General features: G+C 55.5%; 8 protein-coding genes across 8 annotated transcripts; 5 read left to right on the forward strand and 3 right to left on the reverse strand.

Moving 5' to 3' along the window:
- Window positions 1-89: 89 nt before the first annotated feature.
- On the reverse strand, window positions 90-828 carry J4E83_000801 (uncharacterized protein; the record flags this gene model as incomplete). Its single annotated transcript, XM_049327759.1, has 4 exons — window positions 90-208; window positions 264-419; window positions 471-602; window positions 660-828. The coding sequence occupies 4 exons, from the start codon at window positions 826-828 to the stop codon at window positions 90-92; spliced, it is 576 nt and encodes a 191-aa protein (XP_049193904.1).
- An 859-nt stretch (window positions 829-1,687) lies between these two features.
- On the reverse strand, window positions 1,688-5,093 carry J4E83_000802 (uncharacterized protein; the record flags this gene model as incomplete). The annotated part of the gene is made up of 2 exons (XM_049327760.1): window positions 1,688-4,817; window positions 4,867-5,093. 2 exons carry the CDS (start codon window positions 5,091-5,093, stop codon window positions 1,688-1,690), a joined length of 3,357 nt encoding a protein of 1,118 aa, XP_049193905.1.
- Window positions 5,094-6,700: 1,607 nt separating this feature from the next.
- J4E83_000803 (uncharacterized protein) lies at window positions 6,701-8,908 on the forward strand (the record flags this gene model as incomplete). Its single annotated transcript, XM_049327761.1, has 1 exon — window positions 6,701-8,908. One exon carries the CDS (start codon window positions 6,701-6,703, stop codon window positions 8,906-8,908), a length of 2,208 nt encoding a protein of 735 aa, XP_049193906.1.
- A 562-nt stretch (window positions 8,909-9,470) lies between these two features.
- J4E83_000804 (uncharacterized protein) lies at window positions 9,471-10,004 on the forward strand (the record flags this gene model as incomplete). Its single annotated transcript, XM_049327762.1, has 1 exon — window positions 9,471-10,004. The coding sequence occupies one exon, from the start codon at window positions 9,471-9,473 to the stop codon at window positions 10,002-10,004; it is 534 nt and encodes a 177-aa protein (XP_049193907.1).
- A 3,372-nt stretch (window positions 10,005-13,376) lies between these two features.
- J4E83_000805 (uncharacterized protein) lies at window positions 13,377-15,031 on the forward strand (the record flags this gene model as incomplete). The annotated part of the gene is made up of 2 exons (XM_049327763.1): window positions 13,377-13,947; window positions 13,998-15,031. 2 exons carry the CDS (start codon window positions 13,377-13,379, stop codon window positions 15,029-15,031), a joined length of 1,605 nt encoding a protein of 534 aa, XP_049193908.1.
- Window positions 15,032-16,462: 1,431 nt separating this feature from the next.
- J4E83_000806 (uncharacterized protein) lies at window positions 16,463-17,568 on the forward strand (the record flags this gene model as incomplete). The annotated part of the gene is made up of 2 exons (XM_049327764.1): window positions 16,463-16,534; window positions 17,050-17,568. The coding sequence occupies 2 exons, from the start codon at window positions 16,463-16,465 to the stop codon at window positions 17,566-17,568; spliced, it is 591 nt and encodes a 196-aa protein (XP_049193909.1).
- A 150-nt stretch (window positions 17,569-17,718) lies between these two features.
- On the reverse strand, window positions 17,719-20,709 carry J4E83_000807 (uncharacterized protein; the record flags this gene model as incomplete). Its single annotated transcript, XM_049327765.1, has 3 exons — window positions 17,719-20,213; window positions 20,458-20,518; window positions 20,566-20,709. The coding sequence occupies 3 exons, from the start codon at window positions 20,707-20,709 to the stop codon at window positions 17,719-17,721; spliced, it is 2,700 nt and encodes an 899-aa protein (XP_049193910.1).
- A 202-nt stretch (window positions 20,710-20,911) lies between these two features.
- On the forward strand, window positions 20,912-22,881 carry J4E83_000808 (uncharacterized protein; the record flags this gene model as incomplete). The annotated part of the gene is made up of 3 exons (XM_049327766.1): window positions 20,912-21,328; window positions 21,510-21,963; window positions 22,013-22,881. The coding sequence occupies 3 exons, from the start codon at window positions 20,912-20,914 to the stop codon at window positions 22,879-22,881; spliced, it is 1,740 nt and encodes a 579-aa protein (XP_049193911.1).
- Window positions 22,882-23,161: the final 280 nt, after the last annotated feature.

A 23,161-nucleotide genomic window follows, 5' to 3' on the forward strand; every position in this document is an offset into this window, starting at 1 on the left:
ATGATGGACTCAACTTGACTGTTAAAATTGTAAACATGATTGTAAGGCTGTAAAGTAAAAAGGGCCTCTATCTCTCTCGTTTCCAGGCTCTAGTCCGATTCATTGAACGGCACTATGCTGTTCAAGAAACGTATCTTCTTCTTTGCCTTTCTTCTCCGTTGATCACGCTTGCGAGACTCCTTCGGGGCGTTCTCGTAAGCGTCTTTGACTGACTTGTTATTAGTACCATCCCAGATCCGACTAACATCGTGTAGTAGACTTACCATCCTCTGAGATCATGCGGGTACCGTAACTTCGAGGGCCTATAAAACTATGATCTTCTTCCGGCACTATATCAAATTCGCTCTTCAGTTCCACCTTCCCGGCAATGATATCGTTCGCGAAGTCATTCAACTTCTCCTTCCAAACTTCCAAAACTACTCTAGCCATCAGCTTGACTAGCAACAACAAACAACTACTCCCTTACTTACAATCCGTAGTCACCCACTTATCTTTCCCACTGGCGTCCCAATCACCCAAGCCTAGCTTCGTCCTGAACTCCTCAGACCCATACACGTCTTGAAGATTTATACCAGGATCAAGGAGATTTACGGCGCGTCCGTCTTTGGTTTTCCGGTCTTCGTATTCTGCAATGCTGATCACATGAGGATGGCACTCACAGCGCCAACTGGCCGGTATGACATGTAAGATGCGCCGAAGAAGCTCGCAATTCGTGGAACCGTATTGTGCACTGTATCGACTACTGCTATAATATACTATGTCGTTGATAGGTGTCTTGCGCTCGTCGGCTTCCGGTGAAACCTGTGAGGAAGTAGGGACTGAGTCCATCGTGGGTTTGACAATGAGAGCGTGGAGCGTAGCTTTTGTGGGCCTAGATATTGCGATTTGAAAAAGTAGGCTGTGAAGAGATAGTAATGTCAAACCCTAAGAGTGGAGTGGGTATTGGAAAGGCGGTGGAGTATGACTGTTGTAGTTGAGCTCTGACTGCTACCAGGAGTGTCATAGCGGACAAAGCTTCGACGCTGTACCACCTTTATAACAAGGAGGACGGGCAGAACTGTGAACATAAAGGTAAAATAGCAAGAACCTTGATTCTATCTAGCTCGCAAGCTCGAGCTCGATCCCCCATTCTCCCCTCGCAGCGTAGGGGAAGAGAACCTAAACGTTCCAACGTCCAACATCCCAAAAATCCTATATCATGCCATATAGCGGTACTTTTGCGTGGTCACCAGATCGCATATATCATTCCAACCAAACTCTTCATATGCGCATTTCATATCGATACAGCGATCATCCGATCCGATCGACAGAGCCAAGGTAAGCTCAGCCCCTCGACTCGCGACTACATTGAAGAACATTGCTCAAAGTACGCCCCGAAACACCAGCGAGATGGCTATGAGCGAGTGACGAGACAAGACGGACCGTCGGCCGACAGATAGCCCATGTGCCGATTGAGCGAAGAAAGGATATGAAAATCGTAAGAGTCCGAAGACAGCAAAGGAGAAGACATGGCAAGTATGGTGTTATGCCGCTTTGCAAAAAAATGCTCGCTAGCAGATGCGTTGTAGGTGAAGATCCGAATCATATACAGGAAGATAGTGCTGCTTTTCCTGGCAACACAGTAAATTCTAAGAGGAGATGAGAATCTAAACCCTCAGGCGAGGCGATTTTTATCTCTGAAGAGACGTTAACGGCGAACGCTGTTAGCAGGGGACGCATTTCTGCTTACTCTGCCACGTCGCTGGTTGCCTCCAGCCGCCTGCTGGTGCTGAGGTGGCATGTACATGCCGTATGGAGGGTACATGCCGGGCATGCCCTGACCGGCGAGGTTGGCGGGCTGCATCATCGGTGAACCGTTGAAGCTGCCGGGGCCTGCAACAGGCGACGCGTTGCGGTAGGCATCCATGCCCGGAACGGGGCCTTGGAAGCCGTTCATCTGAGGGTAGAACTGACCCTGTCGGGCCAGGAGCTGCTGGTACTGCATCTGCTGCTGGCTGTTCATGGCCTGCATGTTTGGCATGTACATGGGTCCACCACCCATTGGGTATTGCTCGAAACCGTTGGAGTCCATGCTTGCTGTGCGTTGGAGTGCGACAGGGTCGAAGCCAGCTGCCGCTCCCTGATAAAACTGCCCAGGGTTTGGCGGTCCAGATGCGATGCTGTCCTTCGACGCGGGGCGGGTTGCGGAGTGCTCACGATGACCAGGTCCGCCACGAGTGGAAAGACCTACCTCATCCATGAGTCGCTTGTAGCCCTGTTGGGGTTGCGCCTTGATGCGAAGAAGAACGTTGCGAACGTTTGTTACTACATCCGCACGGATCTGCTCATCGAAGAATGGAGTGGTGAGTACCTTGAAGATCAAGGTGGCACCGCAGTTCTGGTCGGCCAAGATGCTTTCCAATACTTGGTCGTTGGGAGAGAAGAACAGTGCCTGTAGGATGGTGTCACGAGCTTCTGGCTCGTTGCGCTGGTTGATGATCTTCAGGACGGTGAGGTATGCAACCTTGTGTGTGCAGAGGTGAACAATGTGCGGGACTAGGCGGGGAGCCAAGACCGTACGCCTCCTTGGGAAGGTGCAGGTATCGAGGAACCAAGTCAGGAGCAAGGCACCGTTCGCGTTGGTTGCTAGCTGCACGCTGTGAAGAGCGATTGCAGCAGCTACCATGCGCTGCTGGTCCTTGGTGGCATAGTGGCTCTCCAAGCAAGCTCGCATGGCACGGGCACCGAATCGACCTTGGGCGAGATCCCAGAGTCTGCCCAGCATGACCTCAAAGATGAAGTCATTGAACTTCTGGTACTTGAGGCAGCCTTGCATGACGTAGTTGCCGAACTGATCGAGGAAGAGAGCCATAGCATAAGGTTGAACAGCGTCCACGACCATCTTCTGCATAGTCTCGGACTTGGACACATCGATGATCTTCTGTGCAGCCCATGTTCCGTTCTTGTGCACACCAATCTTGGCTAGGTGGGGTGCAATCTCGCGAAGCATGGCTTCCTTGGTAGGCTCCTCGCAGAACTCGAACAGCTTCTGCACGACAGTGTTTCCAAGATAGTCAGAAGACAGCTCAGCGATTTCTGGGAGCATGGCCATGGCGATGTTCTCAATGTCCTCCTTGGAGCAGGATCCGTTGTCGATGCGCTTGCGGATCTCTCGCAGTCTAGGAGCGTCGTGAATGCGAGTGTGGCTCGGCTCTTCGACAGACGGGATCTCGTCGACGTAGTTATTGAACTGGACAGCCTTCTCAACCTTGGTGGTGATCCTTGTCTGCTCGTCATCCGTGGCGCCCAACTCCTTCACAATCTGGATGATGTCGCTGCGGATGTCGCTGAGCTCTGGGGTGGTCAAAGGCACATTCGCAGGGATGTTAGCAACCTTGGTAGCGGCGGCAGAGCCAGCTGTGCCCTCAGCCTGAGCCTTTGACAGTGGGTCAGGGCTTGGTGAAGGGAACAGACCATTGTGGCCGGGGGTGGCCGCTGCGCTTGGAATCTTAGCGTAACCGATGCGGACGGGGCCGGCACCAGGGAAGATCTCCTTTCCGTTCAAAGTTGACTTTGCCTGGACGGCACTCTCAAGATTCTCGTAGTTGACGAAACCGCAGTTCTTGTGTGTGAGGACGCGGGTGGACTCAATTCCACCGTACTGAGCGAAGATGACCTGGAGCGACGAAACGGTGGTCGAAGATGGAATGTTGCCAAGCCACAGCGAGCGAGTGGGTCCTTCCAGAGTGCCATCGTCGCCGAGGTTTGAGCCAGGCAAGTGGAGCTTCTTGACAGCCTCAGTGAGATTGTACTCTGCATCCTCAGTCAAGTCACCAGTTCCCATGCCGTTGTCAAATCGGCCCATAGCGGGCAAGTAGGGCCGCATCATGCCCCGCGAAGGAGCATCTAGCACGCCGGCGGTGCGAGCACGTGGACGCGCGTTGGAGGCGAGGTTCGCAAAGGCCTGGACTTCGAGGTTGTGTTGACGAACAGCTTCGTGAATGAGAAGGGCATTGGCTTCGGCAGGAGTGATGGTGCCGCTGTATGCGCCATATTGATCCTCCTCCTCTTCGGCGTACTTCTCCTTGGCATTGACAGAGTAGGAACGGAAGCGGTTTGCACCGCCAGAGTTCTGGTTGTTGGCGTTCCTCTGGCTCTCGAGGAGGAGCTCGATGTCTGACGGAGCCAAGGTAGCTCGCGCAGGCTGCGGGGTGTCGACTAGACCAAGGTAGTCAAGGGTCTTGACATCGGTGTCGGCAAGCGAGTCGCGGGAGAAGGAAGATCTTGGCGAACCTTGTCCGTTTGACGGCACGGAGGCAATGCTCTGGAGTGTGCTGCTACGGTCACGCTGGTTTGACCAGCCGCCCGCGAAGATAGAGTTGCCGAACGGCGAGTTGGAAGGAGGGAGGTAGCCACCCGGTCGCTGAGGCATTGAGCCAGCACGCAGACGTGAGAGCAGTGCAGACTTGGCCGCAGCGTTTGTAGACCCAAGCGCGTTGAAGCTCGAGTTGTCGGTCGGTGTGCCTGGCCCTGGCTTGAAGGGGCTCGTCGAGGGCGTTGGTCGGGAGCTCTTGGGAAGCAGCGAGGAGCCGGACATGAGGCCGGGAGGGGCAGCGGAGGGGGAGAAGCGGGAGGGCAGTGTGCCAGCGCGGGCGCGGCGGTTGGGAGCGGGTGCAGCTGACATGGTGTCTGGCACGGCGTTGTTGAAGTCGGGGAAGCTCAAGTTCTCGCTGTTGGGGGACTCGGGGATGGTCTCGCGCAGCGGCGTGGAATTACCGCTGGTAGGAGGTCCCCACATTTGCGGAGTTAAGCCCTCCTGTGCCTGAATCTCGCGTGCACTGTCAGGGTGTTAGCACGAGTCGGAACTTGTTTCAGGGTGCGACATACCGTTTGGAAAATAGGCGGCCGCCATACTCATGCGACGGGGACCCGTTCCCGAGCCTCGCGTTACCGAGCGGGTTCGGGGCATTGCCAGCGAAGCGCAGAGAGCCGCTGTTGGGAGGCTCAACGGGCGAGGTGTTGCCCGTCGAAGAGCCCGAGTGCGGCGGCTGGGGCAGCTGGGGGATGTAGTTGAGGTTGATGTGGTGTTCGGGGCGGTTGGTGGTGGGAGCCATTATGGATTACAGACCCTGCGGTGACCGTGGTAGTCTAATAGGGAAGAATAGTCGTCGTGACTCGGTTACCAAAGCCAGGGTAAGGGTTCGAAGGAGGGTTGGTGCCGGCCAAAGGAATGTGAGGCGAGGGATTATTGCCAGCAAGACCGGGCTCAGCACAGCGCAGCCTGGTGTACAGTGAAGACGACGACACGGGTTGGATCCAGTCCGGGGCGGTGGTGCAGCTCGACGGCGAGGGAGGCCGCGAAGGAGTGACGGAGACTGGGCGGGTGTCGATTATGGTACGGTACTGTACAGCAGCAGGCGGGCGGAATAGACAGATCACCGGAGTGCCTGGAGAACAGAAGTAATAGGATTAAGCGGACGAGGGCCGATTACGCATGCGAGCTCGTGCGGAGGCGGATACAGCTAGTTGTCGCGGGCGGGAGCAAGAGAGCGATGAGCGATGGAGCGATGCTTGCGAGGGAATGAATGGTGAGGTTCGCTTGATAGAAATGGGGAGCCACCAGGAACACGAGGGAACTAGCTCAATTGGGCGGGCTGCCAGAACAAGCACGTTACAGGTTACGGCACGATCTGCGCGGTCGGCTACGGTTGTAGGTGGGCTGTTAAGTGCAACGGCGAGTGAGGTTGCGATGGCACGGCTGCGGTGCTTTGCTTTTGTACAATTCAGGGGCACACAAAGGGCGCCCGGGTGGCTCCAGGGCTGCGTCCTGCAATTGTGTCCTTAGTGGGTGGCCGCGGGACAGAGCAGCGCATGCCCGCCAGCGTCTGAAACACAGAGGCGCGTCGAGAAAGTCCGTTACTCCAGAATCTGACGTGGACACTGTGTGCCTCTGCCCGGCCATGCGACGTGATTGGCCTGCTGCTGCTAAACATGGATGGAGGTGCGTTGGGGTCCTGCATGCATACCAACGGCCTATTAGACTTTCTGAGCCCGATGCGTACGCCATTACTGAGTCTCTGCTATCATCTAGCATACAATGTGGCACGCAATCAAGACTACAGACTACGACCCTGCAATGCATCGACGCAGCATCCACACAGTCGAAACAACCCTTCTGGAAAACATATATGTCAGACCACCGCGGATATGCCTTGTGCTGCACGTCCTGAAGTAGACAGGCTGACAGGCCACGCAGACCCAAAGAGCTTTAGTGAGGCGTTGACAGCCGATGGTGCGGTACCTTGGAACGACGTTTATCTATCTGATTCTATCATAGGCGCACTAAGTTTCAGATGCAGACGGGCCGCGCCAAGCCTTGCTGCTGACTTGGCGACTTTCCATGGCCCGTCGCGTCATGCTGGCGCGTGCTCTCGATTCCACGCCCACTCTGCGCAATTCACGACATGCTGCCATCACGCCGCTTGAAACAATCCGCATAATACCGCACTTCAGACGAATCCGCCGCCCTGCAGTCCATGCTGCCAACCGTTCACCCCACACTTGGAGCGCATAATCCGTGTCGCTGTCGCATGGAATCCTTCTGGAAAGCCTCGCCCAAACCTTGATCGCTGCCGTCCGACTCGCTTTGCCTCAGGCTCCAGTCCCCTCGTCTGCACCTTCCCCGCCGCCCTCGCGCCTGCCGCCGGACTTCTAATCCACCATGTCCGAAGAGCCACCCCAGGCAGCCATGGAGGATGCCCCGCCCTCACATCGCGACGACGAGTCGGAGGCATCCGAGGATGAGAGCGAAGAGGAAGCACCTGCGGAGCTCATGGTCACATCCAGGGCCAAGCGATCCAATGCCGGCAATCGCATGTCCATCCTGCTCGCCAAATCGGCCGAGGAGGAGGAATGGGGCGAGGAGTGGGAGGAAGCGCCAAACGAGGAGGAGTTTCAAGGCGGCGATATCAATGAGCAGGAGGACTACAACATGGATTCGTCATCGTCAGAAGAGGGTGATGACGATGCCGACGAGGACGAGGCGGGCGAGAAGGAGCTGCGCAAGGCCGAGCGACAAGAACGCAATAAGAAGCGCAAAGCCACGACGAATCCCTTCACTGCACGAGTCGCCGCCCAAGCACGCAAGAAGGTCAGGCTCGACGTCCCCCGCACACAGTCGCCCACACTTGCGCCTCCGCGACCCAAGAAGAAGTCCGAAAGGGCATCATGGCTACCCACCGAAGAGGATGGACCGGTCCGAATGTCGATGCGCAAACAGACAGTGGCAAACAAGGATGCCACGCTGGCCAAGCTGAAGGAGAAGGACCGGAGGCGCGATGACACCCTGGCTATGATGAAGGCTGCAGAGGCGCGGAAGATGAAGTCCAAGGAGAAGCCTTTGACGCAGGCTGAGAGGCTTGCTGAGGCTGCTCGGAATGAGCGCATCAACAAGAAAACCCTACACAGATGGGAAGAGGCGGAAGAAGCCAGGGCAGCAGAGAGGCAGGCCAAGATTGACGCCCTGAAGAACCGACAGATCGACGGGCCATTCTACCGATATTACAGCGGGCCGGGCATCTGGGTTGATGATAAGCTCAAGTACACAGGCAAGGACGCACCGAGTCTGGAGCATCTCGAAGAGAAGCTCAATAAGGAGGTCGCGGCTGCAGAGACGTCAACGCAGTCAGAGCCTACACAGCTTCCGGTACAAGCTCCAGATAACCATGCAGATAATTCACAGCCTTCATTTCCGTCTCTGGATCAGTTCAGTAGCTCAACACACATATCATCAATACCCGCAACCATGCCCCCGCAAGAAGATAACTCACAACAACAACCCTGGACAGCAGCAGCATCTCAAGGCGGCGATGTGTTCATGGGCTCATTCGGCATGCAACATCCAAGCACTGTAATGTTCGCACCACCCAGCCAAGACTCGTTTCTTTATGGCATCGATCAGTACGCCCAAGATCAGCAATCCCAGCCTATGCATGGTAACGAACTTCCTCCGTTCCCCTTCACGGAATCCTCTACCTTTCAGAATCAACAGCATCAACCTTCAGACGCACAAACAGCACTTTTCAACCAATTACATCCCTCTCTACCCCAGCAAAACGGCGACTCAGCAATCGGCCCCCAAGCCCTCCTCGCACAATTCCAAAAACCCGCCTTACCCCCTCAGCCACCGCGACGCAAAGTCATACGTCGAGCCCTGCGCAACCTCCTCATCCTCTCCAACTTCCCCAACCTAGAAGCTCCACCAACATCCTCCTCGCGAGCCAGAACAGCAGCCTCTCTCCTGAAGGAAAAGGACAAGTCAGCTTTAGTCCAGCTCTACACCGCACTCTTCAACTGGACCCCCGCCGAAGCAGCAAACTACATCCAACAAACACTCATCGCGCCCCCGAAACCACCCCGAAAGAACGCCGCGCCCAAAGCCGAGCCGGAGATTGTCCTCAAACCAGGCCAAAAGCTGTGTCCTATCACCAATACAATCGCCCGATACCGCGACCCGGAAACGGGTATCGCATACCGCGACGCCCGCGCTTTCGGCGTACTGCGAGGTGTAGTCGGAGGCGGTTTCGTCTGGAGCGGCGATTTGGGATGTTATGTGGGAGGCAGAGCTAAACCACTGGAGAGTATGGGTGGAAAGGGCTTTCTGGGTATGCCGCCGGCGAAGAACGTGCCGAGACGGTTTTGGGAGATGAGTAGTCCGAGTAGGAAGGTTGTCGCGCAGCCGCCGCCGCCAACACCTACGCCGGCTGCGAAGGTGCAGACGCCGGTGCAGGAACAGTTGAAGGAAGAAGCAAAGGCTCTGGATGGGGAGAAGGATGTGGGTGTAGAGGATAGTATTACTCTTGCTACGCCGAGTGGGGGCGAGAAAGCGAATCCTAAGCTTGTTGAGGCGGGGACTGCTGCTGTGGAGTGAATGTCGGGGCAGTGAATACAATGCTCTCGTGTAATAACATATATGATGATTAGACAATATCCATACTATTAATCCACTTTCCTCTTCTGGAGGGATGTTCCAAGATGCGGCGTTGGACATGACTGTATATGCTTTAATCTCTTTTAGCAAAGTGAAAGTGAAAGTGAAGATGGATTTCTCTCTCTAAATCGCGATATCGCAACATCGCAGTTATACACTAACCGCCATTACTGCGCTTCCACACGAGAGACGCATACTCGCGCTACTTTGACCTACGCGCCATGCCTTGCACCGCACAGTAAAAGCAGTACGTCTCGCGCTTTGCAAACCCGCCCGCGGGTCCCCGGTACCAACGCGATACTGGATCGCGCTGACACTCGATCTCACCACCGCGCTTTCTTCCTCGACAGTGCTATCGTACGCAGCCGCCCTTACTATTTTTCCATACGAACACTACACAACGGCGTCACACTCACTCATCCACTCACTTACCCACTCACTCACTCAGCAACCTATGCACTCATACACCAACACCATTCACGCACTCATACACCTCCACACGATGTACTACGTCCACGCCATTATCCTCACCCTCGTCCTCATCACCTTCTTCTGCTGTCTCTCCGGGTACTACCTCATGAAGAGCTGTCGGCGGGCTATCGATCTGGAGGTTCACGAACTGGGGTATAGTAGGGATGTTGAGGCGGAGATAAGAGGAGGAGGGGGCGGTGGTAAGAGTGCGGGAGGGAAGAGCAAGAGTAAGAGTGGAGGTGGAGAGATAAGGGCGGGGGAGAGTGCGGGTGGAGGCGGGGGGAGTAAGGCGAAGAGCAAGAGTGGAAGTGGAGGAAGTAAGGGTGGAAACGGGAATGGGAATGGAAATGGTAACACTGGAGGAAGTAAAGCCAAGAGTGCCAGCGCGAAGAGCGGAGGAGCAGCGAAGAGCAATAGCGGTGGAGATGGAGGAGCTCCCGCATGGGACGACACTGGAGCAGGTGGAGGAGCAGCAGCACCAGCGGCAGGAGGAGGATGGGACACAACCGGAGGCGGAGCAGCGTGGGATGCGGGAGGTGGCAACGACGTCAAGGGGAATTGGTAGATCAAATCTGATCGAAGACAGGTATGCCAACAACCACTACGGAGATATCGAGAAATATACTAACCACAAACACAGACACCACTCCACTCAACAACTTCCAACCCACCATACCACAAACCACTTACCCAACCCCCTCCCTCACCTCCTCTGTACAACATACCACGCTCGCACAAGCGCCTCCCCCCGTCACACGAGTTTGTCCCTCTCGCATGTACCACAACCCAACATCCAGCATCCACGGCTCCATCCTTCATTTGCAGCCAGGCGCCTCTACAAGCGTTGCGGGACAAGAACTATGGGAAAACACGAGCTTACATCGCCAAGGGAATCCTCATCGGTGCGGCTACTGCGTTGGCATGTGTATGTTCAAGAATTGGGGTTGTTGCACAGCATGCTGAATTGTTTGCTGTGTCGTTAGTCGTGTTGAGTCTACGACAAACATGCTAGAGGTTAGTTCTGTACGACTGTATTTGGGATGATGGGTAAAATGCAAAGCCGTGTCTTCGTTCTTCTTTGCTTTGCTTTACCTGCGCTGTTTCCCATGCTGAGAAGGTGTTGGCTGGCTTGAGCTCTGCTACTGATAGGTAGCGACAAATCATGGCAACGACTCATCTCATAATCGCCCTCGTTTTCGCCGGTATCTTCGGCACCGCACTCGTCTACCTTGGTCTCTGGTACGTGCACTGCTACATCCACCAGCGCTGCTACGAACTCGAGCATTGGTTCCATTGTTTCTTTCCGAACAGAACGCGACAGCCGCCAGTTATCTATGTTGAGAAGGTGGAGCAGCGGGAGTTGGAGAGATACCGAGAGCCGTCAAAACACCGGTCAAGGTCTGCGAAGAGGGAGAGGGAGAGAGGAAGGAGTGAGAGATCGCAGACGAGGAAGTGTTATGAGGGGAGAGATGTGGAGAGTCAGAGAGTGGGGTATGGGAATAGCAATGGGAATTGGGCGGGACAAAGAGATGGAGAGAGAGCTAGGCCAGTGATGCAGATTGGTGGGCCACAACAACAGCAACCGTACGGACAGTCATATTATCCTCCGGGTGACTGGCAAGATGAATGCCCCGGCGTTGATTTTGTGTGCCACCATCCGGGTATAACGCAACGAATGCCAGTGTCATGGCAGAACCAAGTGGCGGCTCAGATGCCATCTTTTGCTATGCCGACAGGAGTGCCGCAACAGCCGTTCCAGCAGACGACCGCTACGATGCCGGAGCCGATCCAGTATCCGCCTCAGTACCAGCCTCGAGATCGGTATCCACATCGACAGCCCTACGCAGAGACGATGAGTACGGATGTGCCGAAGACCAACCATCACAGAACTCCTCCAGTGAAGCCAAAATCCCCGGCTAAACGCCCTCGTCGGCATGAGAAAGTCGACTTCATCCACATTTGCGATGAATACCCGCCTATCGTGCTGGAAGCGCTCAAAGAAGCAGCGCCTAAGAAAGCAGCGCCTCCATCGTCGTCATCGTCGTCGTCATGCTCTAGCGACCCGTCCGGCGCCACGCAAGAAGTCCCAAGAGAGTCAATACCGCGAGCAACGCCTGGTTTCGCAGATACGTTGCCGTTCGAGTACCCACCGCATCCGTACTCAGCAACGAGAGCGTGGAATACGCCTCGATCGTATCCTCGGCAATGGATGCGCGACACAACGGGGGCGGATGGACTAGACAATCAAGCCAGGTACGCCCCTTTCACGCCGATGAGCGGGTATAGAGCGAGGCCATGGGGTTTGCACACGAACAGGACGCGTCCCGCACCGAGTAATGCTACCCTGATCCCGCTGCTCGTTTGTAGATTGAAGTCTCGTTTGTTCCACGGAGTGTATGCTGACAATTATTGTAATAGGCTCTAGCGTACCTCGGTCTCGGACGTACGAGCGGTGGAGACAGCGGACGACGAGCCCGAGGAACCAGGGACGAAGGCAGGACGAGCCGCGAGAAGAGGGAGATGAAGCGAAAGAGACCAATACGAAGCTAAACGACGACACTTGTCCGAGGAACGAAAGGGAACGGGTCGTTGCTAGTGCCCGAGACGAAGAACCGAAACTCGGCGGATGGAACGATCGACCGTCCGAGCAGAAACCACGGCAGGAACGTTCACCAACAACACAAGACGTGCCCCGCTACTCCCCCATGCCGGTGCCGGTAGTTGAGGAACCGTGTACTCCAACATCTGAGGGGCAGCTGAATGGACCAAAGATACCGTCGGCTTCCGGCAGTGTTGGTCGTCCGAAGGCTAGTACTGGGTCTGCGCCACTGTCTCCTATTTCGCAATTACGAAGTCCACTCAGCTCGCCTAGGTCAGCCGTGTCGAGTCTGAACAAAGGTGGGTAGTGGTGGGATGGGACTGGGGATAGTGTTGCGAGCGTGGAGGATCAAAGCCAGGGTTGCTGCATCGCTAGCGTGGCAGATGCTCTTCTGCATGAGGGGACGACCAATAGTTGGATCAGATATCATCACGTACGTCGTAAGACACGGGCATCAAGCGATGTGACGAGTATGCTGTGTAAGCTTTAGCAATCACGGTAGTATGGGCTGTGAGGCATAACGCGTCTGCGCAACGGCATGCGCCAGTTGTTTGAGGACTGTGGAGTAGTGTAAGGCAGTGCAAATGTATACACGCGTTCGTATATCGATACGCTGCCAGGTACGCGCCTGCTACAAGCGTCGTACGACGGAAAGCTCCGCGCGATTCCGGGAGATGGATCTTCGCTTGTGGCATCGACGTCCAAATGACCGAAGACCAAGAGGCCGAGCATCTGGCCAAGCCACCCATGTGCAGATTCTGATGACGGTACTAATCACCGAGAGAAGGCCCAGCCGCCAGGATGGGCTAAGGTTTGTTGATGATGTTGATGATGATGCAGCAGTCTCGGTGGCCGAGGAGGGTTGCAAGTGGGAGGGCTCGCGACATGCTCTGCTCTGGGGGCGTGGTGCGACTGTGATGTGGGCAGTTCGCAGCGCGGAGGGTTAGCCTCTGGTCAGAGCAGCGAGGGTCGGGCGCTCGAAACGGCTATCCAGGACTGAGTCGTGATTAGAGTTGGTGCTGGCGGCTGGAAAAGGCAAGCTCCACTCCAGGGCTGTCGTCAGGGAGCTGGACCCTGTGCGATGGGTGACCCCAACCAAACAGTCGCGAGTCCGTGTGAATTGCGCGTCCCCAAGAAGCGGAACCTCGCTGCGTTGTGCCAACTGCTGTCACTCACTACTTCCCGCCGCTTCCCATTCCGATATACAAACACTCACGCCCGCTGTGGTTGTAGTCAACGCTACAAAACGCCTCCACTGCAGCCCTGCGCCCGATCATCGCTTGATGGCGCCCGCGGACCTGAGTTAACTAGGCCCCTTTCGACCCCCAAGACTCTCCGATGCTTAAACCCTCCCGCCGGCCCATACACGAGTATGAGCTGGTTCCGCGCGAGTCCTTCGATGTTGATGGCGAGGAAGCTGTTGTCGGCCAAGATGAACAGTGTTCAAATCCACGGCGCTCCTGGCTCAACCGGCTGAGCAGTCGCTTTAATGCAGTCAACAAGCTCTCGGATCGCGCCGTATACGCCCACTACGTCACCCCGCGCCGCCGAAAGCGCTCCATTCTACGCATCCTGTACTGGACGTTATTCTCCGTACCGTACCTCTTGATCGTCCTAGTGCTAGTTGCCGGCATCTTCTTCCCGAGTTACACAGTCAGGCCTCCACACTACGACGAGCTACGCAAGCGAGCCACGGACACTGGACGCGCGAACCCCTACAACGAGAAGGTCTTCATAGCCGCCTCGCTCGCCGAAAAGAAGGGCGACTTGACGTCTGGCGCTTGGGGTAGAGAGGTGCTGCAGCTCGTGGAATTGCTGGGACCGGAGAATGTCCATCTGAGCATATATGAGGATAACCCAGATTTGGTGACGAAGCAGTCCTTGGATTCGTTCCGCGACCAGGTCAAATGTGAGACGCTTCGCCTCGTGCCGCCGTGCAAAGATCGCTAACAACCCCAGGCAACTCGACCATTGTATCCGAAGATCTCGACCTCGCTTCCCTCCCCCACATTACGCTACCCAACGGCGACAAACGCCTCAAGCGCATTGCATTCCTTGCTGAGGTGCGCAACCGAGCCCTTGCGCCCATCGACCAGCCTGGGGTCAGATTCGACAAGGTCCTGTACCTGAACGATATCAACTTCGACCCCGTTGAAGCTGCGCAGCTCCTTTTCGCGACCAACATCGACTCGACCGGACGGGCAGACTACGCTGCAGCATGCGCTGTCGACCACATCATGCCCTTCAAGTTCTACGACCGCTTCGCGACGCGCGATTTCGACGGCATGATCACCGGGCTGCCCTTCTTCCCGTGGTTCACCAGCGCGGGAACAGGGACCAGCAGAAGTGATGTGCTTGCAGGGAAAGATGCGGTACGGGTACGGAGTTGCTGGGGCGGCATGGTGGCTTTTGACGCCAAATGGTTCCAGTCAGAGACCGGAGTCCAGCCCGAACCCGCCAACCCGCAGAATGGGACGCCTAACCACAGCATCTTCCCGCTCCGCTTCCGTCACGACAACGAAACTTTCTGGGAGGCCTCCGAGTGCTGTCTAATCCACGCAGATCTGCAGTATCGGATGTCTGGAAGAGGCCGACCTGCGGAATCCAGGATATACATGAACCCATTTGTTCGAGTAGCGTACGACGAGAAGACGCTGAGCTGGCTCTCTTTCATTCGTCGCCCGGAACGTCTTTACGCTCCGATTCACGACATCCTCAACTACTTCGTCGGCTTCCCTGATAAGAAAGCCCGGTTCGCTGAGGAGCCAGGGCAGCTTGTGACGGACAAAGTCTGGATTTACGACCACCCAGCTGCAGCTTTCGCACAAAACGCGACAGAAGCCGATCGTGCAGGCCACTACGTTGAGCAGGAGCGGAGAGCAGAGCCAGGCGGTTATTGCTCATCGCCCAATCTCCTTGTTATCAACGAGAAGCCTGAACACGGCCCTGGTTCGTGGAGCAAGATCCAAATTCCGAGGCCTCCCCAGTCTTGATCGCTCGAGACACGACCATCGACGACGACTTCTTTCTCACGGCCTTCATTTAGTACTTCAAAACTTTCCTTTGTTATGCATAGCGGGATGGATGGGAAACACGGCGTTGGCAGCTCACCGAGCTTTCTAGAATTTTACCTTTACGGTCACCAACATGCTTCGGATAGGGAGCAACGTCCTTGACCGCACAGTGCGGGCTGGTCAAGGATGCTTAGGAGTACTTTGGGTCTAACACTTTAATGCGTGTTCATCGACAAGGTGGAGGCTTGTTCTCTTCTCTCATCTAGTCGTAATTTCAAAGTCACAGTCACAGTAGCCTCATGATTGTCAGCCACACAAAGTCAGATGTCATACTTCACGTGTCTGATCTCATACACCGCCTCCTTGTTGGGCACTAGTGTGTCTGCCGCTCATGCACTTTCTCCCATATATCCAGGACCCTCTTCGTGTCCCTTGAGAGTCCTTCTGAGAGCCTCAAACGGCATCCTTCAGTCCCCTTTACGTCCATTTGTAGCTGTCATCCAACGTGAGGCGAAACACGATACCCCGGCCTCGTTCGCTGCAGCCAATGACGACGCGCGAGTATCACACGATCGCCAAGCCGCTAAACCCGATTTTTCCTTGACTGTCCTCGACGCGCTAGGAGGCCAACACGGTGCGAAGAAGACGCCTCATCTGACCAGGACCCTCTTGTACATACAAACTTCATCATCTCTTATCCGCCTGCCGCCCGCTCTCTAGAACAATCTGATCGCCTTTGCATTTCCGCGTACTATCCCCTACCCGTGAAAGCGACAAGGAGCTTGGCATAACGACGTCATTTCCCAAAGTGTGTACCTGCAGGCCAGGCACCATGGTTCTCGATAACGATACGCGTGGGTGGATCATGACTGCGGTCAGCGGCATAGGTATGGATTGACGATTGCGCGCGGGAAGCTGCATGGATTTCACGGGGAAGCAGATGAGCTAACGCGTAAACAGCATGTACATTTGGAGGTGAGATTTATTCCCGCGGTTGATCCCATCGACCGGGATTCTGAGAACTTCAGTCAGGGCAGATGCTAAAGATGGCTAGCTTCGATAATATGCGTCGACCTTATTGTGCGATATTTTCCTGGCAAGAGGAACTTCAAGATTGAAGAGAGTAATGCGTTCTTGTCGACGGGTCTGAGTCTTTCCTTTGGTGTTATGGTGAGTGGAGCTGCTGGGCTTCGTTTGACTCTTGCTGACTCAACTTCAAGATATTCTCATCACTATACAGCATGCTTCCGTCGGCGAAGAATTATCTGAAAAAGGGAGGCATGTCACCGCGCAATGCGATACTGACTTTGATCGGGTGCTTCCTTGTTGGTGCTCTTGGCATCTCAGTCCTTTCCGGAATACTGCACCAGTACATTCCGCACTCAGTTGTCGACTGCGAAAGCAAACACGATGATGAAGAGCAGGGGAAGTTTCAAGAAGAGGAATCGCACTCTCACCAACCGATGCAAGAGCAGCCGCTCAGTCTTCCGCACGCCCACGGACATGAGGAGCATACTTCGTACGGGACTAGTAGCGTGAACTCGAAAGCCGCCCTACCTCAGAGACCATCGCTTCACAAGACGCTGTCATCCAAAGTCTCGCAACTAATTGTGGGTGCCGAAAAAGCATGTGACGATACTGACAACGGGCAATGTTATGGTGATCTGTGTGAAGTACGGCCTTCACGCTTACAGTCACGGAAGTCCCTAGGCAGCTTGAGTATTACACGACCATCTGGGATGAGCAGAAGCCAAACTTCGCAGGGACCGCATGATCGACGAACAGCGTTGGAGGATGTGAACGAAACAACACCTCTGGTACCTACAAAGTCCGGACCAGCCACCATGGAAAGCTCTTTTGCAAGTTTACCGTCTACCAATGGCCACGCAGCACACGATATCCAACCCCTCCAAAAGCACAGCCGCTCATCCTCGACTACCTCATCGCACACTGACCACCACCACCATCATGGCCACAGCCACGACGAACATGACCAGGAGGCCCAACAACACCACCACCACGTCCCAACAAATGCCTTCCTCTCCCTCGGCCTCCAAACAAGCACAGCAATCGCCCTGCACAAAATCCCCGAAGGCTTCATCACATACGCCACCAACCACGCCAACCCTACCCTCGGCTTCTCCATCTTCCTCGCCCTCTTCATCCACAACATCACCGAAGGTTTCGCTCTCGCTCTCCCCCTCTACCTCGCCATCGGCTCCCGCTGGAAAGCCATGCTCATCTCTGCCGTCCTAGGTGGCGTCAGTCAGCCACTCGGTGCTGGTGTCGCAGCGCTGTGGTTCAAGATTCAGGGTAGGGGTCGGGAGCACGGCGCTGATGAGGGCATGGATACTATTTACGGATGCATGTTTGCAGTTACTGCGGGGATTATGGCGATGGTGAGCTTGCAGCTGCTGGGCGAGAGTCTGGATTTGACGAATTCGAGACGCTTGTGCTTTGTTAGTGCGTTTGCGGGAATGGGGATACTGGGGTTGAGTAGTGCACTTACGGCGTGAGTGTAGTATCATATACAGGGGAAGCATGGCCGTGGGTGGCGAAACTGGATAGATTTAAAGCATATTGCGCATATTGCATTGAGATGGTTTGAAATACATATACACTACTTCATCTACTCATACACCCCCTCTCTTTTTCCCTCTAGATCTCTAAAAATCCCTCAACGCATCCAAAACGTCCCTCTGCCTCTGGCTTCCCATCTTCTCAAACCCATCCACACTCATCACAAACGTGCCCCGCCCGCCCGTCAGCGCTCTCAACTGATTCAAATACCCCACCATCTCCTTCAGCGGCACCCTAGCTACAATCTGTCTCTGGCTATCGCTCAAGCCGCTCCCCATATCACCCGTCCCTGACGCAAAGGGGTCGGGGGGCGTGTAGATCAGGTGCGGGTCGATGCGTGGGAGGGCGTCGTCGGAAGATGACGAGGAAGATGAAGATACGGATGAAGAGTCGGATCCATCAAGCGATAAGATTTGTCCGCCGCGTGAGGAGGTAATATCTTGTACTACGGCTCCCATACTACCTTCGTTGACGAAGATTGTCACGTTCATAACCGGTTCCATAAGCGTAGCGGGCTGCGCCCCACTCGCCTGCCTCAAACCCGCTCCTACAGCCGCGCGCGCCGCCATGGAAAGCGCCGTGGACGTTGTTTCGGGGAAAAGATGCGCACTCGCATCCAGTGTGAGGCTAACGCGTGTGTTTGCTACGGGAAAGCCGTTGAAAGGGCCGCGGGCTAGCGCGGCGGATGTACCGGCTTGAAGGGCGTGCAGGATACCGGGGAGGGAGAGGTGTGGGGGGATGTGTTGTTTATGAGCCGAAGAGTCGAGGTTTGAGAGCGGGGGGTGGTGGATGTGGAGGTGGTTGTTGTCGGGGAGGGGGTATGTGGTTTCGAATGGGTTTTCGCGTAAGTGTCGTTCGTCGATTTGGTGCTGGACGGGGGAAAGCGGGATCACACTGTTGTCTTCTACGCTTTCCACAGAAGCGGTTATAGCTGCTTTCGTCTGTTTCCCCGCAACGAGTTTATCTAGTGTATATGTGTATGGCTCCGTTGGCGTCATCGTAGTGATTGTCTCCCTGTATCCGATTTCTATCTTTCCGATGCGTGCTTTGGCTTTGAAATCGTTGAGCAATCTGTCTCGTGCGATTTCTAAATGCAAGTCGCCCATGCCGGCCAAATGAGTCTGCCCGGATTCTTCGTCGATGGAGAGATGCAGACTGGGGTCTTCGCGGAGGAGGATAGCCAGGCTCTCTTGGACGTGTTTCTGTTCGCTGAGACTGTTCGGTTCGATGCTGGTGAAGAAGACGGGGGGAGGGACGGCGATGGGGCGGAGTTGCAGCGTGTGAAGACCACCTGGGGGTGTGCCTTTCATTTGGAGGCCGCGGTAGACGATCAACGTGTCTCCGGTTCTTGCGTGCTTGAGCCCGGTTATCACGCCGATTTGGCCGGCGGAGATGCTGTCGACTTCTACGGCGTCGTTGGCGTACATTTTGAGCAGGCGGGGTGCGCGTTCGGCGAGGGAGAGGTTGGTGTTGTAGAGGGTGGCGCCGCGGTCGATGGAGCCGGAGTAGACGCGGACGTAGACGAGGACGCCGCGTTTGGCGTCGTTGACGACTTTGAAGGCGAGGGCGCAGGCGCTGAGGTTTTTGACTTCTGCGATGGCTAGTTCGCCGTTGTTTTGCTGCTGTTTCTTTGATGGCTTGGTAGTCTTCGTTGGCGCTGCTGCTGCGGCACTGAGAAGGGATGATAGTGTGCTGCTTTGGTTGGAGATGCTGATCTCAGGATCTGGTCGTTCGAGTGGTGAGGGGAGGAGATCAACGACCGAGTCGAGCAGCGGTTGAACGCCGATGTTGCGGAAAGAGGCGCCGGCGAAGACTGGTATGACTTTCTGCGGTGCCTGTAGTACGACCCGGCGTAATGACTGCATGATCTGGAGTCCAGAGATAGCAAGGTGGTCTTCATCGTGTTCCAGGAAGTGCTCGACCATGACGTCGTCATGCTCACTCAAGATTTCAACGAGGGCTATCCTCGCCTTCTTGATCTCTTCTGCAAACTTCTCGTCGGTTTTACTCAGATCTTGCAGCCCAAAAGCTTGAATATCTCTGCCATCGCCACCGGCTTGCCAGAGCATACCGCGTAAGTTGATAGCATCACCGACTCCAACGAAGTCGCCGTTGCCATTCTTCCACCACGGGATTTGACAGACGGCTGGCCATCCGTGCAATCTAACGCCTATCTCTTTGACGGTTCGTGAGAACGCGGCGCCCACACGGTCCAGCTTGTTAACAAAAATGATCCTAGGGATATGGTAATGTCCAGCTTGCGTCCACACTTTCTCCGTTTGGGCTTCAACACCGGCAACTCCATCGAGGATACATACAGCACCGTCTAGGACACGAAGCGAACGTAGCACTTCGAAAGTAAAGTCTGCGTGACCGGGCGTGTCGATGAGATTGATGTTGTGAGATGTTGAAGATCTTAGAACATTGTCGAATGAGGCTGGTAGCTGTGGTGGCGGTGGCGGAGTCTGAGTGCTTGGTGGTACGGGAGGCCAGTGGAATGTGATGGCTGCGGACTGGATGGTGATGCCGCGTGCTCGCTCAGCGGGGAGAAAGTCGGTTACTGTCGAGCCTTCGTCGACATCTGTGGGATGTTAGATACAATCCACATATGGCTCCTGAAATCTATGTATGATCCACCCAAATGGCAATGGCCAGGTTTGAGTGAGGGAGTGGTCGACACAGGCGAAGCACTTGGTCAGAATTCTAAAACGTCTAGAAAAGGAATAGGAATAGAGACAAATAAGGGATAGTGCATGTCTCTCGACTAAAAGCAATTGAAAACGAAAAGAAAGCATAGCGTTTAAAGTGTTACAACGGGTACGTACTTCCTATTCGCCTTGTCACTCCGCTATAGTAGAGCATACGCTCCGTCGTCGTGGTTTTCCCCTACCGAATCGTCAGAACAAATCTAACTAACAGAAGACGGCACTTACTGCATCGATGTGGGCGATGATGCCAATGTTGCGGGTGGCCTTGGAAAGCAGATCATGGTGTGGTTGCGTCGACAGCAAGCGCCGTGGAGTCTTCACATGGTGTCGCAAGACTCGACGGGTAGACGTAACCCATCCGACCCTCATGCCCAGTACTGCTCAGTGCGATAGATGGGCGAACTGACAGCGTTTGACTGTTTGGCAGTCGCACGTGATGTGAAGGATGTCGACGTTCGCGCCTTGCCTAGCTCGGCTAATTCCAGGGCAGGTCAGGGCATTCGAGCGACATCATCGCATCACTCGACAGCTCGGTGCAGCTGTCCAGAGCTTCAATTCCCCACCACACACCATGGACTACAGCGCCCACGACCCGGACCATCCCGGCGGCCGCGACCCATGGGCATCGTCGCCCCAGGCCAACCGAACGTCGTTTGGCCAGCCGCCGACGAACGACATCCCCTCATCCCCGCTGCCTCCGCAGGCTTCCCCGTACCACGAAGGTGGTGAGCAGTACGGCTACATGGGCGACCAAGATGCGCAAAGCCGGCCCGGCACGGCGCCAGAGAACGGCGACCATCTGCAGCAACCACAGATGCCGGGCCAAGATGCGCCGCGGTCACCCAATGCGCAGCAGGGCCAGCAGCAGCCGCAGCGATACCACGGCAACAGGCCGCAGCGGCAACAGCAACACTACAAGCTCCAGGCCAAGGTCACGGGACTCGAGCGGAATAGCAAGAAGGACCCGATACTGCGATTTGATGTCTACGTACGTCTCCACAACATCGACACGACCGGGCTAGAGGCGCGCGACATAGCGGACATTGAGGCGTGGTGCAAGGTAGTCATGTGCTTCTCCGGCATCTCAGTCGGACTGCATAGCTGCACCAATCCTGCCCATACCGCGCACGCCTGGCCCCCATTTTCCACTCCTACTGACCTCTCTCCAGACGAACCTCCCCAAGTTCCGCACCACTCAATTCCGCGATGTCCGACGCCTGCATTCCGAGTTTGTAAAGCTGGGCGAGCATCTCATCTCAGCATGCCCCGAAGCTATTGTGCCTGCAGTACCGCCCGCGACTACTTCGGCAGGCGCAGGCACCGACGAAGACGAGGCACGCCTGAAGACTTCGCTACAACGGTGGCTGAACATTGTATGCAGCAATGACATCCTGATACGCGATGAAGAGATGGTCTTCTTCGTGGAGAGCGACTTTGGATACAGCCCTGTGGTGCGGAGGAAACAGCCTGCGACTGGCGTGCGCCGCAAGATGATCAAGCAGTTTGCGCCGCCACCAGACGATACACCGGAACTTGCTGCGGCACGACCAGTCGTCAAGGCCTTTTACCTAGGCACAATGGAGGCGGAGCAGAAGTTAGAGAAAGTCGTGAAGCACAGGAGAAGTAGGCGCTTCCTAGGCAGACCTTTCAGTCCATGGCTAACATAATCTAGATCTGGGCGTCGCAGAGTCCGACCTCGGTGCCAAGTTCGCAGCGCTACATGTCCAAGAAACACACGTCGGTCTCTCACACGCATACAAGAAGCTCGGGAAGGTCATCCAGGCCACGGGCGACTTTCACGCAGCGCAGGGTACTGCCGAAGCTACAACTCTCGGCGACCCTCTCCAATACCACAGCAGCGACGCCTTTATTGCGAAAGAAACCCTCACAAACCGACACATCCTCCTTCGCGAGCTCCTACAAGCACAATCCGCGACAAAGTCCAAGCTGTCCGCAGCCGATAGGCTCAAAGCCAGCTCGAGCGTTAAGCGGGACAAGGTCGACGAAGCTATCGCAGCCTTAGACGAAGCGAGAAGCCACGAACAATACCTCACAACGAAAGCTCAGCGCGTCACAGCCAACCTCCTACAAGAGCAACGCAAATGGTTCAACAGGACCACACAAGACATGAGGCAAGCGATCCGCGAATACGTCGTGCGAGAAATCGAAGCAGAGCGCCGTACGCTTGCGACACTAGAATCGGTACGACCAGACATCCGCGCTATCGACGGTAGTGGCGGCCTTTCCCGGCTGGGTCGCGAAGCACATCCCACCCAGCGCCGTACTGCCATGGCCAGTTCACAAGGCCCCAAGGGCGATGCATGGTCCGGTGTACCACGGCGCCCAGGTGACGGCCTCAATCGTAGCATGAGCGGCAGTATCGTGGCGCCTCTCCCCGAGGCCGATGAGAATGAGGAAGAGTCTGTGAATGGGAGGAAACGTGCGACTAGCAAGGCAGGCAGCCAGAAGGGGGTTGAAGAGGATGATGATCGCATTGACGCGAAGAATGCGGCGAGCAGACTGGCTACGACGACGTTCTAGGGACATGCTCGTCTGTGGTAGTCTGAAGGCACGAAAAGCAACGGCAGAACGTTGCTCAACACTTGTATTGCAGCCTATACATGCCTACCTCTAATCACTTTCCAGTTTCGAATGGTATCCACTATCACATCTGCGACACGACGGCAGAGGTCGCACTTTCCGCAGAAGATGCTTTAAGCTGGCGTCGAATTAGCGGTAGTAAACGATCATTTTTTCATCTCCATGAACGCGATCAACTTTTTGACGTGTCAGGCTCTCGCATGCCCAACCTGTCCAATGA

This window comes from Alternaria metachromatica (genome assembly GCF_023757995.1).
Source record: "Alternaria metachromatica strain BMP 0045 chromosome Unknown scaffold_1, whole genome shotgun sequence".
Lineage (NCBI taxonomy): Eukaryota > Fungi > Ascomycota > Dothideomycetes > Pleosporales > Pleosporaceae > Alternaria > Alternaria metachromatica.